Source organism: Trichophyton verrucosum (genome assembly GCF_000151505.1).
Source record: "Trichophyton verrucosum HKI 0517 chromosome Unknown contig00116_1.f1.exp, whole genome shotgun sequence".
Taxonomy (NCBI): Eukaryota; Fungi; Ascomycota; class Eurotiomycetes; order Onygenales; family Arthrodermataceae; genus Trichophyton; species Trichophyton verrucosum.
In genome coordinates, this window is record NW_003315560.1 from 46,763 (window position 1) to 67,296 (window position 20,534).

The following is a 20,534-nucleotide window of genomic DNA, read 5'->3' on the forward strand; positions in this document are numbered from 1 at the left end:
GAAGAAAAAACACAGAGAGTGAGCCGGACAGCAAACAGGCTAAACACGACGTTGGACATGGATCTCGTCTGTCGTCATGTCATACTTACATCAATAGTCGTTGAAAGGAGCGTCATTTCAATGGTGTTAAAAAGAGCTGAATCAAAAGGAGAGACAACCAGGTAGATGGAAAAAGAAGATGCCAGCATCAACAAGTTATTGAGGAAGCCAGTAGTTAGAGGATCTTGCAACTTCTCTTCTTCACCTTCTTGCCGCCCTTACCCCTTGACGAGTCCTTGGAGGTCCAGGCACTCTCCTCGATGTCGATGACGGTGTTGACGGCAAGTTCAAACACCTCGTCGACGCCAATCATCTGTTTGCTGCTGCACTCGACGTATGTTGCACCCATGCGCTCTGCAACGGTCTGGCCCTGCTGTGGAGTGACGGGGGTGAGACCCTGGGCCTTGAGGAAGTCGATGCAGGTACGGTTTGACCGAAGGTCGGACTTGAGGCCCACGAGTATGAGGGGGGTTGTTGGGCAGAAGTGCAGTACTTCAGGGTACCACTGTTTCAGTTAGTGGATATTCCGGACCTCCTAATTATAAATCTTAAGTCCCAAAAAAATAAAGAGGACCTACCTTGTCCATGACGTTTTCTAGCGAGACAGGACAGTCAATGGCGAAGCAAACGAAGAGGAGGTCTGTCTCTGGGTAGGATAAGGGGCGTAGTCGGTCGTACTCCTCCTGTCCTGCGGTGTCCCATAGAGCCAGCTCGACGCCTTTACCCGAGGGCTTGTGTATGGTGTGCGAGATGTAGTTCTCAAACACAGTCGGGACGTATTTCTATCCCCGCCATCAGCATCTCGTTCGTGTGTAGAGATATAAGAAGAGCCTACCTCTGGAAAGTATCCCTGGGAGTAGCTGATAAGGAGACAAGTCTTGCCGCAGCCGCCGTCCCCCACGACCACGAACTTCTTCGAGTATGAGGGCGGGACGGTGACCGAGGTGCCCTGCGAGAGCTGCGAGGCCTGCCCTGACGAGACGCTCAGGTCTGTGTTGATGGTGCCGTTGCTGACCCGGGTGCTCTGGCTGCGCAGAGGCTTGCGGCGTGGGGAGAGAGGGGGAGTCTTCTCGCTAAGCACGGACGAGTGACGCCGTATATGGCTGTGTCCATATCGTTCTTCGAAAGTGTGAACTGACATCTCGTCCTATCTCTGAGTATTGTCCGTGTGTGGTTGATGTCTGAGTTGAGTGTTGATGGTGGTGATGGTGGTGGTGGTGATGGTGATATCAACAGCGTCTAGTCCGAGATAAACAGCGAACGAGTTACACGAGCAGAAGAAAACGAGGACAAGAAGAAGAAGAAGGGAAGAGAAGAGAAGGAGTAGAAGAGGACGGAAGACGAAGAATATTTCTTTCCCAGGTGGCGTCTCCTCAGCTGTCTCTCATGCTGTCTCTCCTGTGGTTCTTCTCTCCTCCGCCTGGCGCTGGCTGGCCTGTTGTTTACCCTGCGTCTGCCGATTGCTGCCATGGCAACGCCCTGCCCCGGCCCAGCCCAACCAGCGCTGCTGTCCCGCTTAATCACCGCCTGCAGGTTCCTGGCCGGCTGGGTCAGGGATCCAGCTTCACCTTGATCGGCCATGGAGCTCTTCTTCGTCGTCTTTCGTCATGGTGGTGGTGGTGGTGGTGGTCCTGGTTGGCTCTCCTCTCCTGGCTTCTACTGTATGAGTATCACCAGGGAGACTTGGACGGCAGAGGCGCACAGCAGGCGATAGGCGGCCGTTGCAGACAGACTGTCTTGTCAATCAGCCAGTCCGCAATGGCATTCCTGTTTCTCACTCGTCTCACTCGTCTCTCTCTCTCGTCGTCGTCGTCGCTGTCGTCGCTTGTGCGTGCCTGTGGCGTCCAAGTCCTCCCCGTCTTCCTCGGCTCAAAGGAGTCCGCCCTCCCCTGCCAAGCGCGCACAAAGCCGCAAAGAGGCTGCGATCAGCTTCGACTAAGCAACGAACAGCATCTACTTACTACTTACTGCCTCTACCTTCTAGCCGTCAGCGACAGACAGCCAGATAGACAGCTACAGCTTGTGGCGGATGCTCGATGGCTTCTGCTGCAGTCGCTCGCCGCTAGTTAGAGAACCCGCACAGTCCCTACCTACCCTTTCGCTCGCAGCTTGGTCAAGACGGCCACCACCACAGGACGCAGAACAGCGCCAACAGCACCGCACAGCATGGCCGCAGACACAGAGAAGGAAAAGGAAAAGACAAAGATAGACGCCGGACTCGCTAGTCTGAACCACTGTGAGTCCTCGCCGTCTGGTTCTCAATTCGCTGATCGGTGACTGATTGACTGACCACCTCCGACCCCCCTCCCAGACCAGAGGAAGCTGCCGGCATGGAGATACAAGCTACGACAGCGCACCCTGCCCCTCGTCCGGTGGGAGACGCCGTACCTGGCATGGCTGCAGGAGAGGATACGCACACCTTCGCTTGATTCCTGGTTTGCCATCACCGCGAACCTGGGGACACACACCTTCTACATGGTCATGCTGCCCGTCCTCTTCTGGACCGGACACACGGGCATTGGTCGGGCGTGAGTGAGCTGCCTGTCTCTTCTGATGAGTCTTTTTTTCAGAGTTACATACCTACTTTCGCAGAGTTGAATGTTAATTTTGATCGATGGGATCTACAGGGTGGTTCATCTGCTTGCTGCCGGAGTCTTCTTCAGCGGGTTCCTGAAGGACCTACTGTGTCTGCCACGGCCGCTTTCTCCCCCATTGCAGCGCATCACCATGTCCGGCTCGGCTGCGCTGGAGTACGGCTTCCCGTCAACCCACTCGACGAACGCAGTCTCGATAGTCGTCTACGCCCTGCATGCGCTACGCTCGCAGTCTGATCTCGCACCGCTTGCATCCACCTTACTCCAGACGGGACTGTACGTCTATGTCACTTCTATAGTGATCGGGAGGCTGTACTGCGGCATGCATGGCTTCCTCGATGTGGTGGTTGGCAGCATGCTCGGAGCTCTGCTTGGCTTCGTCCAATGCGTCTACGGGCCAAAGTTCGATGAATACCTCTTTACCGGCTCGATCAAGGAAGTCCTAGTCATCATTGCTGTCATCATCGCGCTGGTGCGTGTACATCCAGAGCCCGCAGACTCGTGTCCCTGTTTCGACGACAGTGTTGCTTTTGCGGGCGTCTTTGCCGGAGTAGAGCTGGGGAACTGGCACTTTGCGTCAACTAAGTATTCGCTTTCCGTCCCTACGCCGGCCACGGTTCCGTTTGACCTGCAACGCATGGGTTGGCTCAAGACCGTGCTTCGCATTATAATTGGCGTGGCATGTGTCGTCGTATGGAGGGAAGTGATGAAGCCCACGCTGCTCAGGATTCTGCCACCGCTGTTCAGAGTCATCGAGCGTCTAGGTTTGAGTCTGCCCCGACGGTTCTTCAAGCGTGCTACGTAGGTAACCTTCCCACGCCTAGCCCCTGCATCATCCACTAACGCTTTCGACAGGGAATATACGCGCATCCCGGGCCAGCTAAAGTACGACGACGTCATGCCAAACGTCTCGGACATTCCATCCATGCTCACTTCTATCCGTCACCCACGACGGCGGGCCGTCTCCATCGGCCCACAATCAGAAGCCGACGCCTATGAAGCCATTGCGTACCGGCAGGAACGCCGACGAGCCAGCGCAGCGTCCGAGAACGGCCGGCCACCCACTCCATTGCGCGAGAACGTCAAGAGCCCAACCCTACGGCCCACCACGCGCTCTAAACGAACGGCCTCCAATGTGTCAGACACGCAGTCTCCCTCGAGGAGTCTTCATGATTATGAGAATATGATGGGATCTGGAGCCCAGATCTATGAAGAGGGCAATGGGCAATCCGTAGATGCCCTTGCCAACGGTAATGGGAAAGTAACGAATAATGATGAGGATGATGAAAAGGACATGTTTTTGAGGATCACGCCACCTAGAGTGCGGTATGACGTAGAAGTTGTCACGAAGCTGATTGTTTACTCAGGTAGGTCCCCAGCATGCTAGTCCTTTTGCGTGTCATATGAACTACGCTAACTGCCGCCTAGGTATCGGACTGGTTGCCGTTGACGGCAGTCCCATATTATTCCACCTGCTGGGTCTCGACTAAAAAGTAACTAACAACTCTGTATATATACATACATACAACACACAACCCATGCACCCACACCATCATAATTAATTAGAACTTCGGCATATCCGTTATATCTCATTGCTTTTTCTTTGTTATATCGTCCTTTCTTTTTCGTAGTCACTGTCGTTGGCTCGTCGTCGTTTTCTTTGATGTCGTCAAGACAAAGATAAGCGCCATGACTAAGCACGCGTCTAAACCACGTGACATGCCCAAAAAAGGTTGCGCAGGGTTCACCTTTTTCGCTTTCTCTCCGCCTCCAGAACGCGTTTATTACCCCATTAGGGAACCTGCTCGGCTTCATATAAAACGAGAAGCGCCTCATGATAGCCGCGGCCGCACACTTCATCTCTTCCTCTCCCTTCTCCCGCGCGCTGCTCTCCCCCTTTGACTCTCCCCCGCCGCTCCAGCCTCTTTTTTTCTTGTGCTTTTGCTGCTGCTTCGTCTTCTGCGCCGGCGTTCTAGTAGTTCTCTTAATGCGCCTGCTGGACGAGCTGTCTTTTTTCCACAGAGTTCAACAGATCTGCCAGCAAGTATACCATAGCGTTGTGTCGTTTGTTTTTCTTCCTAGCATACCCCGTATACCCACCATACCCGGCCGTCAGAGCCTCAGCTTCAGTAACAGTAGACTGCTTGCCTGGAGACTACCTAGGGGTGGCATCCGTATCTTCCAGGCGAGCAGCAGGTCTCCTCCTGCATCTATATCGTCTATACCACCTATACCTCCGTCTACATCTACATCTACGCCTGTATCATCTTCTGCCTCTGGTAGCCCATCTGGTGGCAGAGGTGATTCTTGCCTCCATCGTAAGTGTGTGCTCAGTCTCTATGCTTCCATCCTCTGCCCTCCATCTCCATCGCCATAGCAACATGAATGAATGCTCTCACTTCACTTCACTTCACTTCGCCTGCCCGCTTACCTCACCCACACAAAGACGCGCTTCTCCCTCCCTCAGTATCAAAACATCCAAATATCTTCTTCCCTCTCTTCTTTTTTGTCCTCCCAACAACAACAACATCACCACGTCCATTACGGTCTTTACAGCTTCAACGTCTACTCACCATCCTTGCTTTTATCACGTTCAAGTCTGCTCTACCATCTGCTCCCTTTGTCTATCTCTGCTCTGCCAAATCCATCAGATCGGTCCTCTCGACTTCACCGGCTTCAAAGCTCAAGGTCTTGACATCTTGTCTTCTCTCCGTTTACCACCTTGCAAAACTGTCAACGCCCTTCTTTACCCTTCTATCAAGCTCAAAGACGTCTGTTACTGTCTTCTTTACCCTCTCTACCGCGTGTACCAGGTCTATCAGACCGTCTTCTCTCTCTCGTTGCCCTTCTATCACGCCCAGAGACTCCTGTTTACCCCTTACCAAAACTCTCTTCTACCACGCGTATCAAGACTATCAAGTCTACTCTACGTCTGTCAAAGACCATCGCGTCCATACCCACCTCTACCAAGGCCTTTGTAGCTTCAAAGCTCAAAGTCTTCTCTCTTCTACGCGTCTCACGTCAGACTGCTTCCAAAACTCCCTTACAACCCTCTATCAAACCTCTATCAAATCCATCACAGCCACTCTACAACCATCACAATGGCCTCTCAATCAGAACAGATGGAATGGGAGCCTACTACCCCCATCAGAACTCTTCTTCCAGGACAAGTTCTAACTTTACAGCGCGAATTACTCGTTGCTCGTGCAGGTCGAAGACGCACCATGGGGCTAGAATATCCCGCCACTTCAGCCGACCACCGTCCAGCACTCACCAGACGTCCTCTGGAGAGAAGCTCGCCCAAAAGGCAGTGGGCTCGTATCCTCGCTGGCGTCGATGTCAGGTTTGGAGAAGCTCCGCCTGCTGCTCCAGAGAATGGCCCCGTTACTCAGCCCTGTTTACCCCTGAACAAGGACTCGCCTCCTATCACGCCTAGAAAGCGCGTTATTGAAGAAGTCGACGAGCCAGAGCAGTACGAGGACCGTTTCTCTGACCAGACGGGACAGGAAGCACCCTCTTCTGTACCAAATGTAAGTCATATCTTTCTATCTTCTCATCTTCTATCTCTTTGGTTACTGATACATGTCTAGGTCATTGATTCCCCTCAGGATGTCTCAATGGTTGATGTCTTCACTCCTCCCCATCAGTCTGAGGAAACCGCTCCCTCTCAACCTGTGAGTTTCTTCTTCTTGTTCACTATTTGCAGCCAACTAATATCTTCCCGTAGAGCCCACCACAAGTGGAAGAAACCGCATCCTTGCTAGAGGCTATAGGTCTCAGGAGTCCCGAGGGAACAAGAGTGAAGGTGAATAACATTCATCTATTTATGTGATATATATAATGCTAACGTCTCTACTAGCGACCTAACTGGTTTGAACTACAAAACAGAAATCGAGATGGCATGGCAGGCTCAGTAAGTGATCAGGTGCCCCTTTTCTGCATATTGATACAGTAACAGCTAACCAAGCCTATAGAGCCTTGAAGCATCACTGCAATTCGGCAGCTCAAGCCACGGAGCTGTCGATGTCAATTCACTTCTTTCGCAAATTCCAGGCAGCTGGCCAGTGTCCCCGCCCAGACCCTTGGCGGCGCCAGTTGACCTGCCCGTCCAGCCCTCTCCAGAGGTAAAGGACGCTCTGCCATCACCAAACTCTCGAGCTAGGGAGTTTCTGATGGTGGGGGGCATAGAATCTGCCGGCCCGGAAAGAAGTACAGTGGTGCCTCGCCCGGCTGACGTCCCCATGACATTCTTACAACCTGAGTCACGTCTTCTCAAGGTAAGTTGCACCCTATATACCCCTTAATATATGGCTTTTGTTAATTCCTTTTAGACTGTGGAGTGCCTCCGATCTGCTTACAGTTTGCCAAAATGCTTAATGGACTGCTATGGCTGGACAGTACAAACCAGCAAGAATATTATTTCGTCAGCGAAGAGAATAGCCATCGATTCATGGACATCCCAGACCTCTCAGGCTACCCCCTTACCCTCTGTTACTAGGCAATCTCCACGCAGAAGAACCGAATCGAGACGTGACCGGAAGCTCCCGGGCTCGAGCATGGAGCAGCGGCGCGCACGTCAACTCCAAGAGAAGCGCATGAAGAGAAAGAAGACAGCATCCCGCGCTGTCCACGAGCTACAGTCCAGTATCACAGCCGAGCTTTACGTCCCTGAAGCAAAGCCAGTGCCTGTGCCGTCTGCTGCTCCTGCTCCTGCTCGGTTAGACCAGCGAGGTGTCTCTCGCCGCCATCGATCGAAGACTGCCAAAAGTTCGATCGAGAAAATCATGCCGCACAAGCCTGGTTCCGCTATTGCACCAGGCCGCGTTACCAAACAACGCCTTGTGCGGCCGGCGAAAGATACCTTCAGAGGATCGATAATTGAATATCGAGGCTATCGCCCAGATGCCTCGTTTGAGGAGAGACGTCGGAGAGTCGAGAAGTTGAACTTGGATTTCGTTTTAAAATCCCGGCCTGCCCAAGTTCTCCTACCTGAGCCACAACAACAACCCGAGTCACCCGTCGCGCCAGTGACTTCAGAGCTCAGCGAGACCTCCGAACCTCCGCCACCCGCCAGTGCTTCGGTGCCATCAACTACCACTGGACCGTGTATCACCACCGAGCCATCAATCCCAGAGGGTGTTACACCCACCGACTTGTCTCGTAAAGATGAGTCGTACGATGGCTATACACCGAGACCAGCAGGCCCACGCACTCGGCGGCGAGTACACTGGCATGAAGCCAGTGGTGCTCCACTCGGACAGCCAGTTGTTGACATCCGCGTCTATGACCCCAGCGCTCCAGTCAGACCAGCAGCAGGGGTGGAAGACAGTCAGCAGCCGGCGCACACAACTATTGGCGACAAGTCACCAGAGGGCCCTTTCATCAAGCCCATCAGCAGCAAATGGGACTCGCGTCTCACTGCTGATATGTCCCTTCCCGATTACCGACAGGTTGGGACAACGATCTCTGGTGACCCCCTGACCCGTAAGGATTTTGCGACATGCTACACCCCGTTAGCGTGGCTCAATGACGAGGTGATAAACGCATACCTCGCAATAATCCTTGACTACGCTCGAAGGGCATCGGGCAGTTCAGGGAGGCATCGGGAGCCCAAATACCACGCCTTCAATTCATTCTTCTACTCTAGTCTCAGGGACCGAGGCTACGAGTCCGTACGGCGTTGGGCTTCCCGGGCTAAGATTGGGGGTCCGGCCTTGTTGGGGGTAGAGGTGGTTCTCATCCCTATCCACAACCAAGCGCACTGGACCCTCATGGTCGTCAAACCGAAGGCTCGAACCATAGAGTACTTCGACTCCCTAGGCGGCGCTTCACGAGCTCACATCAGCCGAGTGAAGGAATGGCTCCAGGGAGAGTTGTGTGACCTCTTCGTCGAAGAGGAATGGCGGGTTCTCCCGACAAACTCTCCACAACAGGACAACGGCAGCGACTGTGGGGTGTTCCTCCTAACCACTGCTAAGTTGGTGGTGTTAGGCTTGCCTCTCTCATATGGGGCGAGAGACATTCCCACGATCCGCAAGAGGATCGTTGCCGAAATCCTCAATGGAGGGTTCGAAGGAGATTTCGACCCGAAGGTTGAGTTCCCTGTCAGACCTAGGCTGTAATAACCTGATATCTGGTTCATAGCTCTATACCGGACGGAAGAAACAAGAAACAACCTGCCTGGTTCCGAGTGTGTGTGGCGTAGAGATGGATGAAAGCATCGCCTCGGATATTTTGTATCCGCTGCACGACACGCCCAAGCTTCCTTCGGGAATGTTTAGGGTGTGACTGTTCTACATTGGCAGAGGTGGTTGCAGTCCTGCTGTGCCCCGAACTTTTGGGTCCTTTAGGTTCCCATTGTCGAGGGTGCTCAGCCTGTTTTTCGCCCGAGCCTTTATAGAGCAGACCTTCCGTTGCCAGGCATGTTCCTCATCCTACTCCCTCAACAATTTTTCGATCCCGCTGGCGAGCTTCCGCAAAGGTCTCGGGGTGATGGTTCCGACAGAGACGACTTCGAGGCAGGCTCTCTTCATTGAGAGCCAGTAAAGTCCTCTTCCACTATACCATAACCATGAAGTCATGTCAATGTCGGCTCCGGATGCCAAAGCTGCAAATCTAGTTTGGGGATTTGCAGATTCAAAAATTTACGATAGAAAAGTGATGTTGGAGTTTTGGGACCGCATGGGTGCGGTGTGTTTTGATATCTTGTTTTTTTTTCTGTGTAATTTAGCCTGGAGTTGGGGCTTGTTTTGATGCTTGAATTGGGCTTTTATGTCTTTTTTCGTCGCGCGTTTAATCGCGCTGTATGAATAGATTTGGAGAGCGATGGGCTTTTACTGCCCTACGTAATGCATGCATTTGATGGATTGGTCTTGATTAGATTTTGGTAGTAAGCATGGTTGGTAGCCCATGAGGCTTTGTTGTACTAGGGCCTTTATAACTTTGAGGTTTGATAGGCCTATATTTGATGAGCAGTAGTGAATCACCAATGTTACAATGTTGGAAGATCCCGCAGTGATTAACAAAGAACAAGAACAAGAAGTATTATTCCAAGCAGTTGATTCTATCACTACCAAGTTAAGCCTGACAATGAAATCAATATTCAGGCGCTGGACTAGTACTACTTCACCTTCACTCGAATATAACAATAGGCAGGGTCATATATGCCGTCCATTCGCCTACTTAACATAACTGAGAACCATTCGAGCTCTAAGCTCCGAACAGCCAAAGGGCTGTCTGGCTATCCAAATCGTCAAAAAAAAAAGGGGGGAGAATGGAAAAACGCTGCGCATCACAAGGGACAGATAGCATGAACAGGCCATCAAATGACCTCAGGGACCCCTTGGGTCCTAACCCCATCAACGCGACAAACTACTTTGCACTTTTCCTCCTGGCTGTCTTCGTCATTTGGCTTGGGTTTTGTCTTTGGCTTTTTGCCCTTATGCTTGCCTTTGCCCTTCCCTGTGCCCTTATTTTTTGGACGGCCACCAATCTTCCCTTTGCCGACTTGTTTCTTCTTGGGTCTCGGGCGGCCGTGTCTAGCGGGTTGGAGGGAAGGGACTTTGTTCGCCCTGGGCTGCGCGCCCTCGCTGTCCTCGTGCTTATCGTGCTCATCGCCTTCGGTTTCTGACTCAAGACCAGCCCGGATATGTTTCTTGTGGGCTCCTTCAACATCAGAAGTTTTGTTGTATACCATCTCCACCCATTCAACGCCCATATATACCGATGAACCGACGGTCATGTTCCCCGTCCATTCGCCGCCATCGCTCCATAGGTTGAGGATCAACATGCTGGGATGTTTGGGAACCCCATACGTTTTCGACACAAGTTGTTCACCATTAAAGTACCAACGGCTAATGTCTTGGAACCAGTCAATTCGATGGTCTCCCCAGTGAGTCCAAGGAATAGCGATTTCTACCTCATCACTTGCACCGGGTATGGATTCATCAGTCTTGGGGTCCCAGTCCGGCTGATTAGCATACCGGACGAGGTTTGAGGGATCGCCTGTGAGGATTTCAATGTCCGATTCGTCGTTTTTTCCGTAGTATGTGAAAACACCTGCACATGCACCGACTGGAGGGCCCTTTATCCAATAGCTAGTTGGGAGGAAATAATGAGCATCATCTTCTACGGTACTTATGTTTCCACCCTTTTCTTTCGGAAAATAGAACCATCCCGAGTTAGCATATAGACGTAGCCTGACCCGAAGTGAAACATGAAAGATATCAGTATCATGAGTCTGAACCTCTGCCGTGGAAGTATGGTTTTCCATCCGTACAGTGCGAAGAACCATATGTGTTGTTTCGTCTCCCCTTTCCGTGCTATTGCGTACTATGAAGACATTATGATGTGAGTTTCTAATCGGGATCGGGAAGAGGGCTGATCCCTCTCTGTTCCAGTTCTGGACATCCCAGTCCTCAATGAAGCGGCTGCCGGCCAGAGTAGGATGGAACTCGTTGCTGTCAGCATTAGGATCGGGGGCTCCTCCAGCTTCATTATCGCGGCCTTTTGAGTCGAAATCAACCACGCTGCCGGGTATGTGTCCAGGTATGCCTCCACGTCCGGTCCCAGGCAGTCTTCGAGAGGTTATATTGCGTCTCTGTTGCTGCTGGTGCTTCTCCTTATCTGCAGCAAGCTCTAAACCCCGGTTTCGGAAATCATAGAAGCGGTGATGTTTGAAATACCCTGGGTCTTCACCAGAAACGACGTAGCAATCGCAGGGATCGGATGGGTTATTGTGATTAAGGTCTCTTTGCTGAAGCTTATCCCAGCTACTGGCTGGTGTTGATGCTGTAGCAAGGCCGAGAAGAAGGGTAGAGCAGAAAAACCCGGTCAGGGGAACAGTACAGAGGCCCCTCATAGCTAACGGGGTGTGCGTATGTCATGGGCAAAGGGATATTGACATTTCTCCTGTAAACTGAGATGCCATGCATTTATATATCTCGAAGCCATTTTTCGGTCACCGTAACCATGGTTGGGAAAGAGCCAGCCAGTATCAACAAAGTCATCGTCGTCATCGTCATCGTCATCACGACGGGAGAGCAGTATACATCGGTATCATATCAGCAGACCAAGTACTGCTACATTAATCAATTTATACTGCTTCGAGATGACCCTAGCTAGCCATCTAAGTCCTAGAACTCCCCACGATTCCGTGTGCAACAAGCCTCTCAAGTACTCAGAGGTATAGTTAGATGTTCGTAAACTTAATGCCGTGAGAAGGGTTCTCCTTTGATAATGCTCTTAGGGAACAGGATATACATATCCAGGGAAGATGCGGTATCTTTGGGCTGTCATTATCATTGTAGGTACGGAGTACTTGCAAAGAACTGCTTCGTTGATCCATGAAGTCTTCATGATAATAAATTCTTCCCTAAATAATAATAATAATTGGTTATTATGCTCTTTCTTTTAAAAAATTAAGACTTTCATCCAATCATCGAGCAAAGCCAAGAACAAGAACTTAATCTATCCAATCACATCCACCCATGCGGCTCAAGTTCAGTGATCACGTGAATGGGATATATTTAATCCGTTAACTCTTGGCGCCATTTCCCTTTTCGTCCGCCGCCAAAAGTGACCACTCGGGGCGAAGTCGCTTTTGTTGTCGCTCGAGAAAAGATATAAACTGCAGTCCTTTTCTTGTCTCGAAGACGGTCAGGATGGGAACTGTGAGAGCCGTGGGAGCGTTTGTTTCGTCTTGTTTCCCTTGACTTCTCTGCTAGATCGTGATAGGGTGCACGGTGACTGTTCAAAGCACTTTAACTTCGAGCTACTGGCAGAGAAGAACCAGGGAGAAGGCTGGAGACACAATATGTATACATATGAAGATCGATGCGACGATTATATTTAATACGCTGCTATATCATTTATCTGCAGACCAAAGAAAGACATGGCTGGCTGCTTCCAGAGATGCCACTTTGATTATACGGCGTTCTCTCCCATCCTCTCTCCAAGAGACCCTCCCTGGCGGCTGTGCCTCATTCCAACAACTCTGGGCCGGGTTGTTCTGCCTGGACATCCTGCCGGGTGAGACGCCTTACTCTCCGTTTGGATGGTGACTGGACCGATCATGATTCTGGCTGTCGTTCAGCCTCGACGCCATACTCCGTACATCTTAGGATGTTGCAGCCTGCCCACCATGATACCCGATACCCAAGTCATACGTTATGATATTGCATGATAACGCCATAATACTCCGTATATAGATCGATAATGTTGACAACAAAATCAGTGTAGCATGTGGAGCTAACGAGATCCCATATCCATGAAGATCAACTCCGTGTCTCCCTCGCTGAGCCTCATGCCCAAACTCAGCCTTATGAAGAGGCGACCTTGAACCTGTCCCGGCTCGACAGGGAGTATCCATTCCATAGGTTGGGTATCAAAAGTGCCATGTCCACCATGAGCCTCTAGATAGCCTATCTGAAAGAGATTAAACAAAGCATCTGGATGGACTTGTTACTATTCATGGGTGGGATCGGGCCACATGACTCACACAGCCAGAGCGACCAGGCACCAGGCCTAGAAGCTGAGTGGTGGCTTCACTAAGGATAGAAGTTCCAACACAAACAACCTCGGGTTTGGTTGATCCACTGGGAGCTCTCATCGATGATGGCCGGTGATGGCCTATGATGATGTTGCCATCCTCTGCCTCGAGTACGGGTGCTTTCATATTGTCCAGTCAAGTACGGAGTAAAGGCGACCGCGTGACGTACACCGTAAGCTGTCCATTTTATTGTTCATTGTGATCAAGCGTATTGCTCATTGTATCTCCTTCGCATTTTTCGCCTTTTACCGTCTTCTCTTGATCGTCCTCGTTAAAACTGACCGTGTCAAGCGTCTCGATGACTCGATGGCTCCTCTCTGGGACGCGCCGAAGAAGCACGAATCCGTCACGCAGTCATGTGCCGGGCATGTGGGAAGTCAGGAGTCCGTCTCCTACCCTCCTCTTCGTGCAAATTCAACAAGATTAAATACCGTCATGCCACTAGCGCATACACAGGTGTTACCCTTGTTGTGATACCCCAGGGATCCATCCGGGAGCCCAAAGCACCTTGTTTGTCCAATCACCGGACTGAGCTATCTTCGTCCAGCCAATGGCGCAAGCCTCTGTGGCACCCCTGGCGCCCACGGCCCACCGCTGATGTCAGGCTGCGTTCGGGCAGAAGCTTGCCTTTGTGTCCTCCCTTTGCTTGCTCTGCTTTTTTGCTTGCTCTGCTTTAGTTAGAGGAGAACAAACAAGGAGAAGGGCAGAGGTTTGCCTGCTAGCAGCAGATTCTTTGCTGCTGCTACTACTAAGGAGGACTCCGTGAGAGCAGGATACGGGTATATGCTCCGCGAGGGCGAGGAGGGAGGTGGAGGAAGCGGAGGAGAATAGATTACGGACGGGGTGCCACGGCAGCGCCGGCTGATGCAGGCGAGCGACCATCGTATTCCGTGCATGGCGTTGGATCTGGCTTCCGCTTTGGGACTAGTGAGCCCTACGCTGGCACAGGCCATCCCTGTCCAACTTTTCTTTCATGCTTTTTCTGGTGTGTTCAGCCAGACTTGGCGGCGCTCATCCAGCCCTGGCTCATACAAAGACTGATCGATGGCCACCGCCCCCTTTGCTGGCCACTGTTCCATACTCCGTACTCACCGTCAACGCCCAAGACCATCAAGACCATCGACATCGACATCAAGACCGTCGTCCCTTCGTCACCAGTTTAATGGATATATTAGTCTAGACGCCAAACTTCATCTCACAACCACACGTACACCCGATTTGTTCAAAATGGATATCACCTGTGCTATGGTCTAGGAGCGGACGGTTCATTCATACCAACGTCTATGTCGAAGACTCGACATCGTCTATGAATACCGCTATCCGCTAATCGACCATGACCACCATCACCACCGAACGAAGCCCAGTGCTCCTGAGAGCCACGAGCATGACGGGGGGTAGCCCCCGGTTGTCCCTGAAGCGCGAAATATCTCCTCCATCAGCCTCCGATCCACAGCTTCTCCATATCCACGAGCGTCTGAACCAACTTGATGCAAAAGTATTCGACCTTCGATCATCTGCTCTGACCAAGGAGTCGTATGTCGACCGCCGGAACAAGGAAGATGAGTTCCTTCGACGAGAGTTTGATCACCAGCGAGCCATCACGGCTTCTATTGAGGCTGTTGTTGGCAAGACCAGATCAGACGTCTCCCACCTCAAGTCATTGAAGACCGACCTCTCTTGCCTTGGAGCGGAAATCTTCCAGCTCAGAACAAGCGTGAACCATATATCTTCCAAGGATGGATTCTTGCATTCAGATATCACCCAGATTCGATCCCATCTCGACCAGCTGCAACACGATGTTCAGCGTATGCACTCTGACGTGTGCTCCACCAGGATCGATGTCAGCGGTGTTCAAGCTTCCGTCAGCCAGCTTAAGATCGACCTCATGACGATGCAGAGAGATACAAGACAACAGTTCAAGCATATGGATCGAATCAGGTTCAACTCGCTCGCAATCACCGCACACGCTCCCATCACCCCTGTCCCTGTTATTGGGGATGATGGCTCGATCAAATTTCCCAGCTACTTCCCTCGAACCGTCTGGAACTTTTGGTGCTTGAAGAAAATGAATAGGGGTGAGTGAATCATTGATTCATTTGATACGTACCTTCCCCCAACTTGCAAGTAAATTAACATTTCTTTTCCTCTTCTCTTCTCCAGCACATCGTCTTGTTGAACTCGCGGAGTTCTACCAGCTCGAAGGTTATCAATACTGGAGTCGCATGGCGAGTCCTCATGAATCAACCTTTGCCGCAGACGGGTATATGAGCGATGATAGTGACTCCAGTGAGTTGCCATCTGACATCACTCGATCCGAGGCTGCTCGCCTATATCCAGAAGCTTGTCACCAAGCTCTGGCAGCCACCTTGGGTCTCGTATACTATAAGATCCGCAACGAGATGGGTGAAGGCCGTCATTCTCACCTCATGCCTGCTCATGCGGCTGCTCCCAAACGCACCCAGGAGGAAATTGTATCTCCACAATCCTCTCCCAGACGCCGAAAGGTAGCTCGTCGTTCGCAAGACATTGCATCGCCAACAGGAAGCGCCCTTCCTCACAAGATCATCACCAATTTCATGACTGCTCCAGCCGGTGATGCCAAGTCTATTGTGTCCGAGGGACTCGACAAGCTCGTCTGGAACGTCGAACAGACCCAGATCTCAGAGGAGACGATGTCTAAGTTCTCAGACTTCGTCAGGGATGAGCCTAACGCTCTGTTGCTCCTTCAAGCCCTCGAGCGTGGCCGTATCAAGTTGCAGCCTAGCCATATGGAGCGAGCCCGCGTCTCTCCTACCGAGACGTCTTCCAAACGAAGCTTCAGGTCTGCAAAGCGTGGTCCGCACGAGTCTGGCTTGGGTGAGGCAAAGAGTGATGATTTTCCTAGTGAGATGAACACCGTGCCAACCGAGATCATGTCTCCGCATTCTGCCTCTCGGTCCGAAGCTGAGCAAGAAGACGAGGATGAGGCTCCCCCTTCATCATCTCCCCCTGAAGCTAAGGAATAGGTCACCATGGCCCTCCTTCACACTGTTGCCTGTTGGCGATGGTGGTCATATTTGATATCTGGCCCCTGGGCTGTGTCTTGTTTGACTTGGACGTCTCTCTCTCTCTTCTATTTTTGGATGAAAGAGGGGGCGGTCACGTTATACTCACGTGGTCCTCCACCTCCCGTCACTTTATATCGACTTCAACCTTTCAACTTCAACACTCGCTCTATAACACGCATCCATACCAACTACACTACCTCGTGTAATGACTTAATGACTTGACCGTCGACAGTCAATGCATTTCCCGGTGTTGTCATTCACATTTTTACCTGGCTGGGATCGGATCGGCTCGGTTCTTGGGCTTTTGGCTTCTTTCTACGGCGGCGGCTACATTGCATTCAATCGCTGGCATATCGCGAACTTTGGACCTGGATTGGGATTGGTTTACGGAACTGCATTTATGGATGGCACACGGATGGGTCAGGCGTCCTTCTTTCAATCAACGGAGATACCCCCTTTCGAATATCTGTGTAATGATATTTCAACAACTGTCTACCCACGCCATGGCCACGACCAACGCTCAACTGCTATACTCCATCCCAATTCCTTGTCCCTCGACCCCGATAAGTTATCAAGATTATACTTGGAACCTTCTATAATCCAACCAAACAAGCTCGTTCCAACGAACACCCGCGTTAACCTGGACTATAAGCAGTCCTTCAAGCTGAATATTTAGACACTAGTGTCACCCCCTACTATCTACCTATATCCTACTTATTGTCATATACCCTCACCGTATATTCCTGTCTCTTTTTTCTGGCGTTATTTGGATTGGCGAATGGAAAGTTTCGTTTTGTAAATAGCTATCATTAACGTGATAGGTATTAGGTTTCATATTAGTCATTACTTCAATATCTTCTCTTCCACTGTCGTAGACGTGTTCCCTATATATTCCGTCGTAGGTAAGTGCTTCTTAACCTTAGGTTGTCGAAGATTTACATTCCAGCTCATAGAAGGCTGATGGCTTGGTTCTTCCTGGCAGACTATGCCTTTCTCTACTTGCTACGGAGTATGATTGTTGAGAATCGAAAAAAAATCGCGCTTTTTGCATTTTTATATATTACAGTAATGATATTATGACTAGGACAACATTTATATTGAATCATCTGCTGTCTATGTCGACAGCCGGGGCCCGGGCGAGACGCATCATGTGACAACCATTTTGGGGTTCCGTCTACATCCGAGCACAACAACAACATCAACCTCCTCAGAACAGTTCTACGACTGGTAAAGTCTCCTGGGCTTGTGGCCTTGGAGTGAGTCTCCTGCTCTTGAGGAACTTGTAATCCGGCATGGCCTCCCTCACTAACCGCTCGATTCTCTTTCCAGCGCGATATCCAAATTCCAAACACCATTTCTTCGCCTCCGTTTCGATATCAATGGACCCTGCTGTTTTGCCTTGAACTATACCCCCCCGAAGCAAGGAGAGTTGACAGGTATCTCTTCGTGAATGGATCCATCTGCTTTTTCTGCTTCACACTAGCAGGTGTCCAGGAAAAGCTAAGCTGCGAGATGTCCATACCCATGATCTCAGCGAATCTGACAACCACGTCAGGATCAGTCATTATGTCGTCTGCATCAAGGATGATGGGCCATGTAATGCGTCCGTCTATGTAAGATTCGGTTGCCGTCAAATTTCGTGAATACCAATCGTATAGTGCCCGGGTCCAGCGCAGTGTCATGCAATGCTCTCCCAAGGAATCGGCCTCTTCGTCATTCGCCGGGGTCTCCAGCTCCCACAAGGCACGGTATAATGATGGGAAAGCAAGAGCAGGATGTCTGATGAGGAATGCTGGTGACCATGTTTTGAGGAACTCGTCTGGCAACACGGTCTGGTTGAGAAATGATTGTTTCGGTTCTAGACCGTATGATTCAGGAATTTGAAGCGTCCAGGGAATGTCGTGTGGTGTGTTGTTTGCGCCAAAGACTAGCTCGCTGAGTGCGGTGGGTTTGACCAAAAAATGAACATGCTCCTTTATGATGACTGAACGGCGTTGTAATGATGCTGCCTCCAGGTATTCTTGGAATTCGTCAAAGCACTCCTGGTAGCTCTGCTGCACTTGTTGTATTTCATTTGGTGTCCAATCTGCCATACTCTTCGAACGGAGGCCTAGATCCGTCATCAACTTTATAGTCGGCAGGAAAATATACCCACCACGGTCATCTCCAGAGACAAAGTCGGGCTGGTTATCCAGGCCTAGCATTCGAACCAGGAGGTTAGAACCAGTACGGGGATAGGTGATCAAGTAGAAACGACGTGGGTTATGCGCCTTCATGGTTAGGAGGTGTGTTTCTGTCTCTTCTCTGTGTGGGTGACTTGTGCAGATATTCCGGTAATTTGACTAGAGATCTTATATGCCCATAGTAGGGTAACCTTCTCCCTATATTCCAAGGATCCAGTATTTTTATACCCGTGCTAACTCACTTGGAATATTCTAAGCTGGATCTGGGAAGGGCAACGCGTTACGCTCTGTTTGGAGTCAACGGCACCCGCGGACAGCGCACCTCTTGCCATCTTACGCCAAATTTCCCCCAACTGCGCATCCTGTGTTACTTGTTTTAGAGCAACCACGTACTACTTGCCCACCAGTTGTGGCCTCCTATCAGATCCTATCTCTCAGTTAAAAGCAGTGGATGCTTTCCCACAACATTGTCAGACGTGGAGTACTTTGTGCCATAATCAAGGGGTTGACCTTGCGGCGAGAATTATGATTTGCCAACTCTGCCTGGATCTCCAATCTAAAGTAGAAAACTATGACCGCCCGTTTCGCAATTTCACAATCTATGCAAATGGGCTTGTGCCTAGCACGATCTATTTAGTTTTTTTTCTGAGGTTGTACTCATAGCTTCAGCCACAGCATAGAACCACTCGTCATGCACAGGCAGATTTCCTGCAACGCGATAGGTAAATATATATATAAAAAATGGGTTCCCTGTTGCTTTGGGGCGATCGATTTCCAGGCCCAACGACAAAATCACCACAGATTTTTCACCTTTATTTCCTAGCACCACGGCCAGATTTAACACCTAGTCAATATGGCCAAAGACCGTTCCCCTAGCCGATTTTACCTCCTTACGTGCCCTCGAACGGCCTCCAACCTTCTTATGAAAATTCTAGCACTCGAGGGACAAAGCAACGTTGCCTACCGTGAGGATGGAGGCTACTTTTTCTCTCCACTCCACCTACTACGATACGACCTAAATTGCGTTGGAACACATGTTGAAGAATTGACACTCGAACAAAAGGAAAAGCAGATAGCCTGCATCAAGAGTTGCTATAATACTCTTGTTCAGCATGTTGAGGACGCTGAATCGAACGGGAAGCTCGTCATTGTGAAGGAGCACACGCATTACCTGACGGACCCAGTAGCCGAGACCGAATTCCTCCACGGCGAGGGATGCGTTACTAACGAGCTACCTTGGGTGATGCATGGAATGGACGATTTGGTGCAGAGTACTGATGGCCGGTCAACTCATAATAAGACCGTTTTCTCGGACGACTTTTTAAAAACGTGGCGACCTATATTTTTAATCAGGCATCCAGCACTGGCTTTCCCTTCGTGGTATCGTGCCGCAGTCAGGGCAGATGGTGAAGAGAAAGCCAGGTCAACCCAAGGGAAACTCGCGTGTAAGAAAGTCATGACTCTGCGCTGGACACGCAGATTATACGACTTTTACATGCAGGAATCCAATAATACCAGTGCTACTGGTAGGAACCTCGGGGAGGGGAGAGATAAGGGTATGTGGCCTCTGGTTCTCGATGCAGACGATATCATGACGCAGCCAGAGGTTATCATCAGGTTTTGCAACATTGTCGGGCTGGACAGCGACAAGTTGAAGTTCAACTGGGAGAAGGACGAGCAACAGAGACGGCCCGGTATCATGGCATTTAGGTCAACCATCGATAGTTCTACCAAGATCGATCCGAGCAAGGCTGCCGGCGATGTTGATATTGACCAGGAGGCAGCGAAATGGCGGGAGGAGTTCGGAGAAGAGATTGGGCGCCTGGTGGAGGAGTACGTTCGAGCCGCGATGCCGGACTATACCTACCTGAAATCCAAAAAGCTCGTAGCATAACAGTGTACATTATAGCCCTCAGTCTTATATACATACTTGCGTGTTCAAATGCATTCAAAGTACTTCGTACGAAGTAAACAAAAAAAATCTCATCAAATTCGTCTAGAGTTTTGACCAAATTCTGGGGAACAGGAGGTTAGGTTATTACATAATCATGTTTGCGCTGTTTGCATCCGCAGCTGCCTGGACCTCGGAACTTCGTTTGGCGCCCAAAAGCAACAGCCGACA

General features: G+C 50.7%; 9 protein-coding genes across 9 annotated transcripts; 6 read left to right on the forward strand and 3 right to left on the reverse strand.

Annotated features, from left to right (window-relative positions):
- Positions 1-214: 214 nt before the first annotated feature.
- Positions 215-1,180, reverse strand: TRV_01390 (uncharacterized protein; the record flags this gene model as incomplete). Its single annotated transcript, XM_003024381.1, has 3 exons — positions 215-544; positions 618-821; positions 875-1,180. The coding sequence occupies 3 exons, from the start codon at positions 1,178-1,180 to the stop codon at positions 215-217; spliced, it is 840 nt and encodes a 279-aa protein (XP_003024427.1).
- A 55-nt stretch (positions 1,181-1,235) lies between these two features.
- On the forward strand, positions 1,236-2,109 carry TRV_01391 (uncharacterized protein; the record flags this gene model as incomplete). The annotated part of the gene is given in 2 exon segments (XM_003024382.1): positions 1,236-1,256; positions 1,276-2,109. The coding sequence occupies 2 exon segments, from the start codon at positions 1,236-1,238 to the stop codon at positions 2,107-2,109; spliced, it is 855 nt and encodes a 284-aa protein (XP_003024428.1).
- Positions 2,110-2,205: 96 nt separating this feature from the next.
- Positions 2,206-4,123, forward strand: TRV_01392 (uncharacterized protein; the record flags this gene model as incomplete). Its single annotated transcript, XM_003024383.1, has 5 exons — positions 2,206-2,275; positions 2,351-2,567; positions 2,667-3,434; positions 3,489-4,000; positions 4,062-4,123. 5 exons carry the CDS (start codon positions 2,206-2,208, stop codon positions 4,121-4,123), a joined length of 1,629 nt encoding a protein of 542 aa, XP_003024429.1.
- Positions 4,124-4,467: 344 nt separating this feature from the next.
- TRV_01393 (uncharacterized protein) lies at positions 4,468-7,131 on the forward strand (the record flags this gene model as incomplete). Its single annotated transcript, XM_003024384.1, has 7 exons — positions 4,468-4,951; positions 5,101-5,563; positions 5,623-6,163; positions 6,224-6,307; positions 6,493-6,546; positions 6,608-6,910; positions 6,994-7,131. 7 exons carry the CDS (start codon positions 4,468-4,470, stop codon positions 7,129-7,131), a joined length of 2,067 nt encoding a protein of 688 aa, XP_003024430.1.
- A 58-nt stretch (positions 7,132-7,189) lies between these two features.
- On the forward strand, positions 7,190-8,755 carry TRV_01394 (Ulp1 protease family protein; the record flags this gene model as incomplete). Its single annotated transcript, XM_003024385.1, has 1 exon — positions 7,190-8,755. The coding sequence occupies one exon, from the start codon at positions 7,190-7,192 to the stop codon at positions 8,753-8,755; it is 1,566 nt and encodes a 521-aa protein (XP_003024431.1).
- Positions 8,756-9,954: 1,199 nt separating this feature from the next.
- Positions 9,955-11,493, reverse strand: TRV_01395 (endo-1,3(4)-beta-glucanase, putative; the record flags this gene model as incomplete). The annotated part of the gene is made up of 1 exon (XM_003024386.1): positions 9,955-11,493. One exon carries the CDS (start codon positions 11,491-11,493, stop codon positions 9,955-9,957), a length of 1,539 nt encoding a protein of 512 aa, XP_003024432.1.
- Positions 11,494-14,515: 3,022 nt separating this feature from the next.
- On the forward strand, positions 14,516-16,187 carry TRV_01396 (uncharacterized protein; the record flags this gene model as incomplete). Its single annotated transcript, XM_003024387.1, has 2 exons — positions 14,516-15,257; positions 15,343-16,187. The coding sequence occupies 2 exons, from the start codon at positions 14,516-14,518 to the stop codon at positions 16,185-16,187; spliced, it is 1,587 nt and encodes a 528-aa protein (XP_003024433.1).
- A 1,249-nt stretch (positions 16,188-17,436) lies between these two features.
- On the reverse strand, positions 17,437-18,505 carry TRV_01397 (uncharacterized protein; the record flags this gene model as incomplete). Its single annotated transcript, XM_003024388.1, has 2 exons — positions 17,437-17,633; positions 17,752-18,505. 2 exons carry the CDS (start codon positions 18,503-18,505, stop codon positions 17,437-17,439), a joined length of 951 nt encoding a protein of 316 aa, XP_003024434.1.
- A 760-nt stretch (positions 18,506-19,265) lies between these two features.
- Positions 19,266-20,306, forward strand: TRV_01398 (uncharacterized protein; the record flags this gene model as incomplete). The annotated part of the gene is made up of 1 exon (XM_003024389.1): positions 19,266-20,306. The coding sequence occupies one exon, from the start codon at positions 19,266-19,268 to the stop codon at positions 20,304-20,306; it is 1,041 nt and encodes a 346-aa protein (XP_003024435.1).
- Positions 20,307-20,534: the final 228 nt, after the last annotated feature.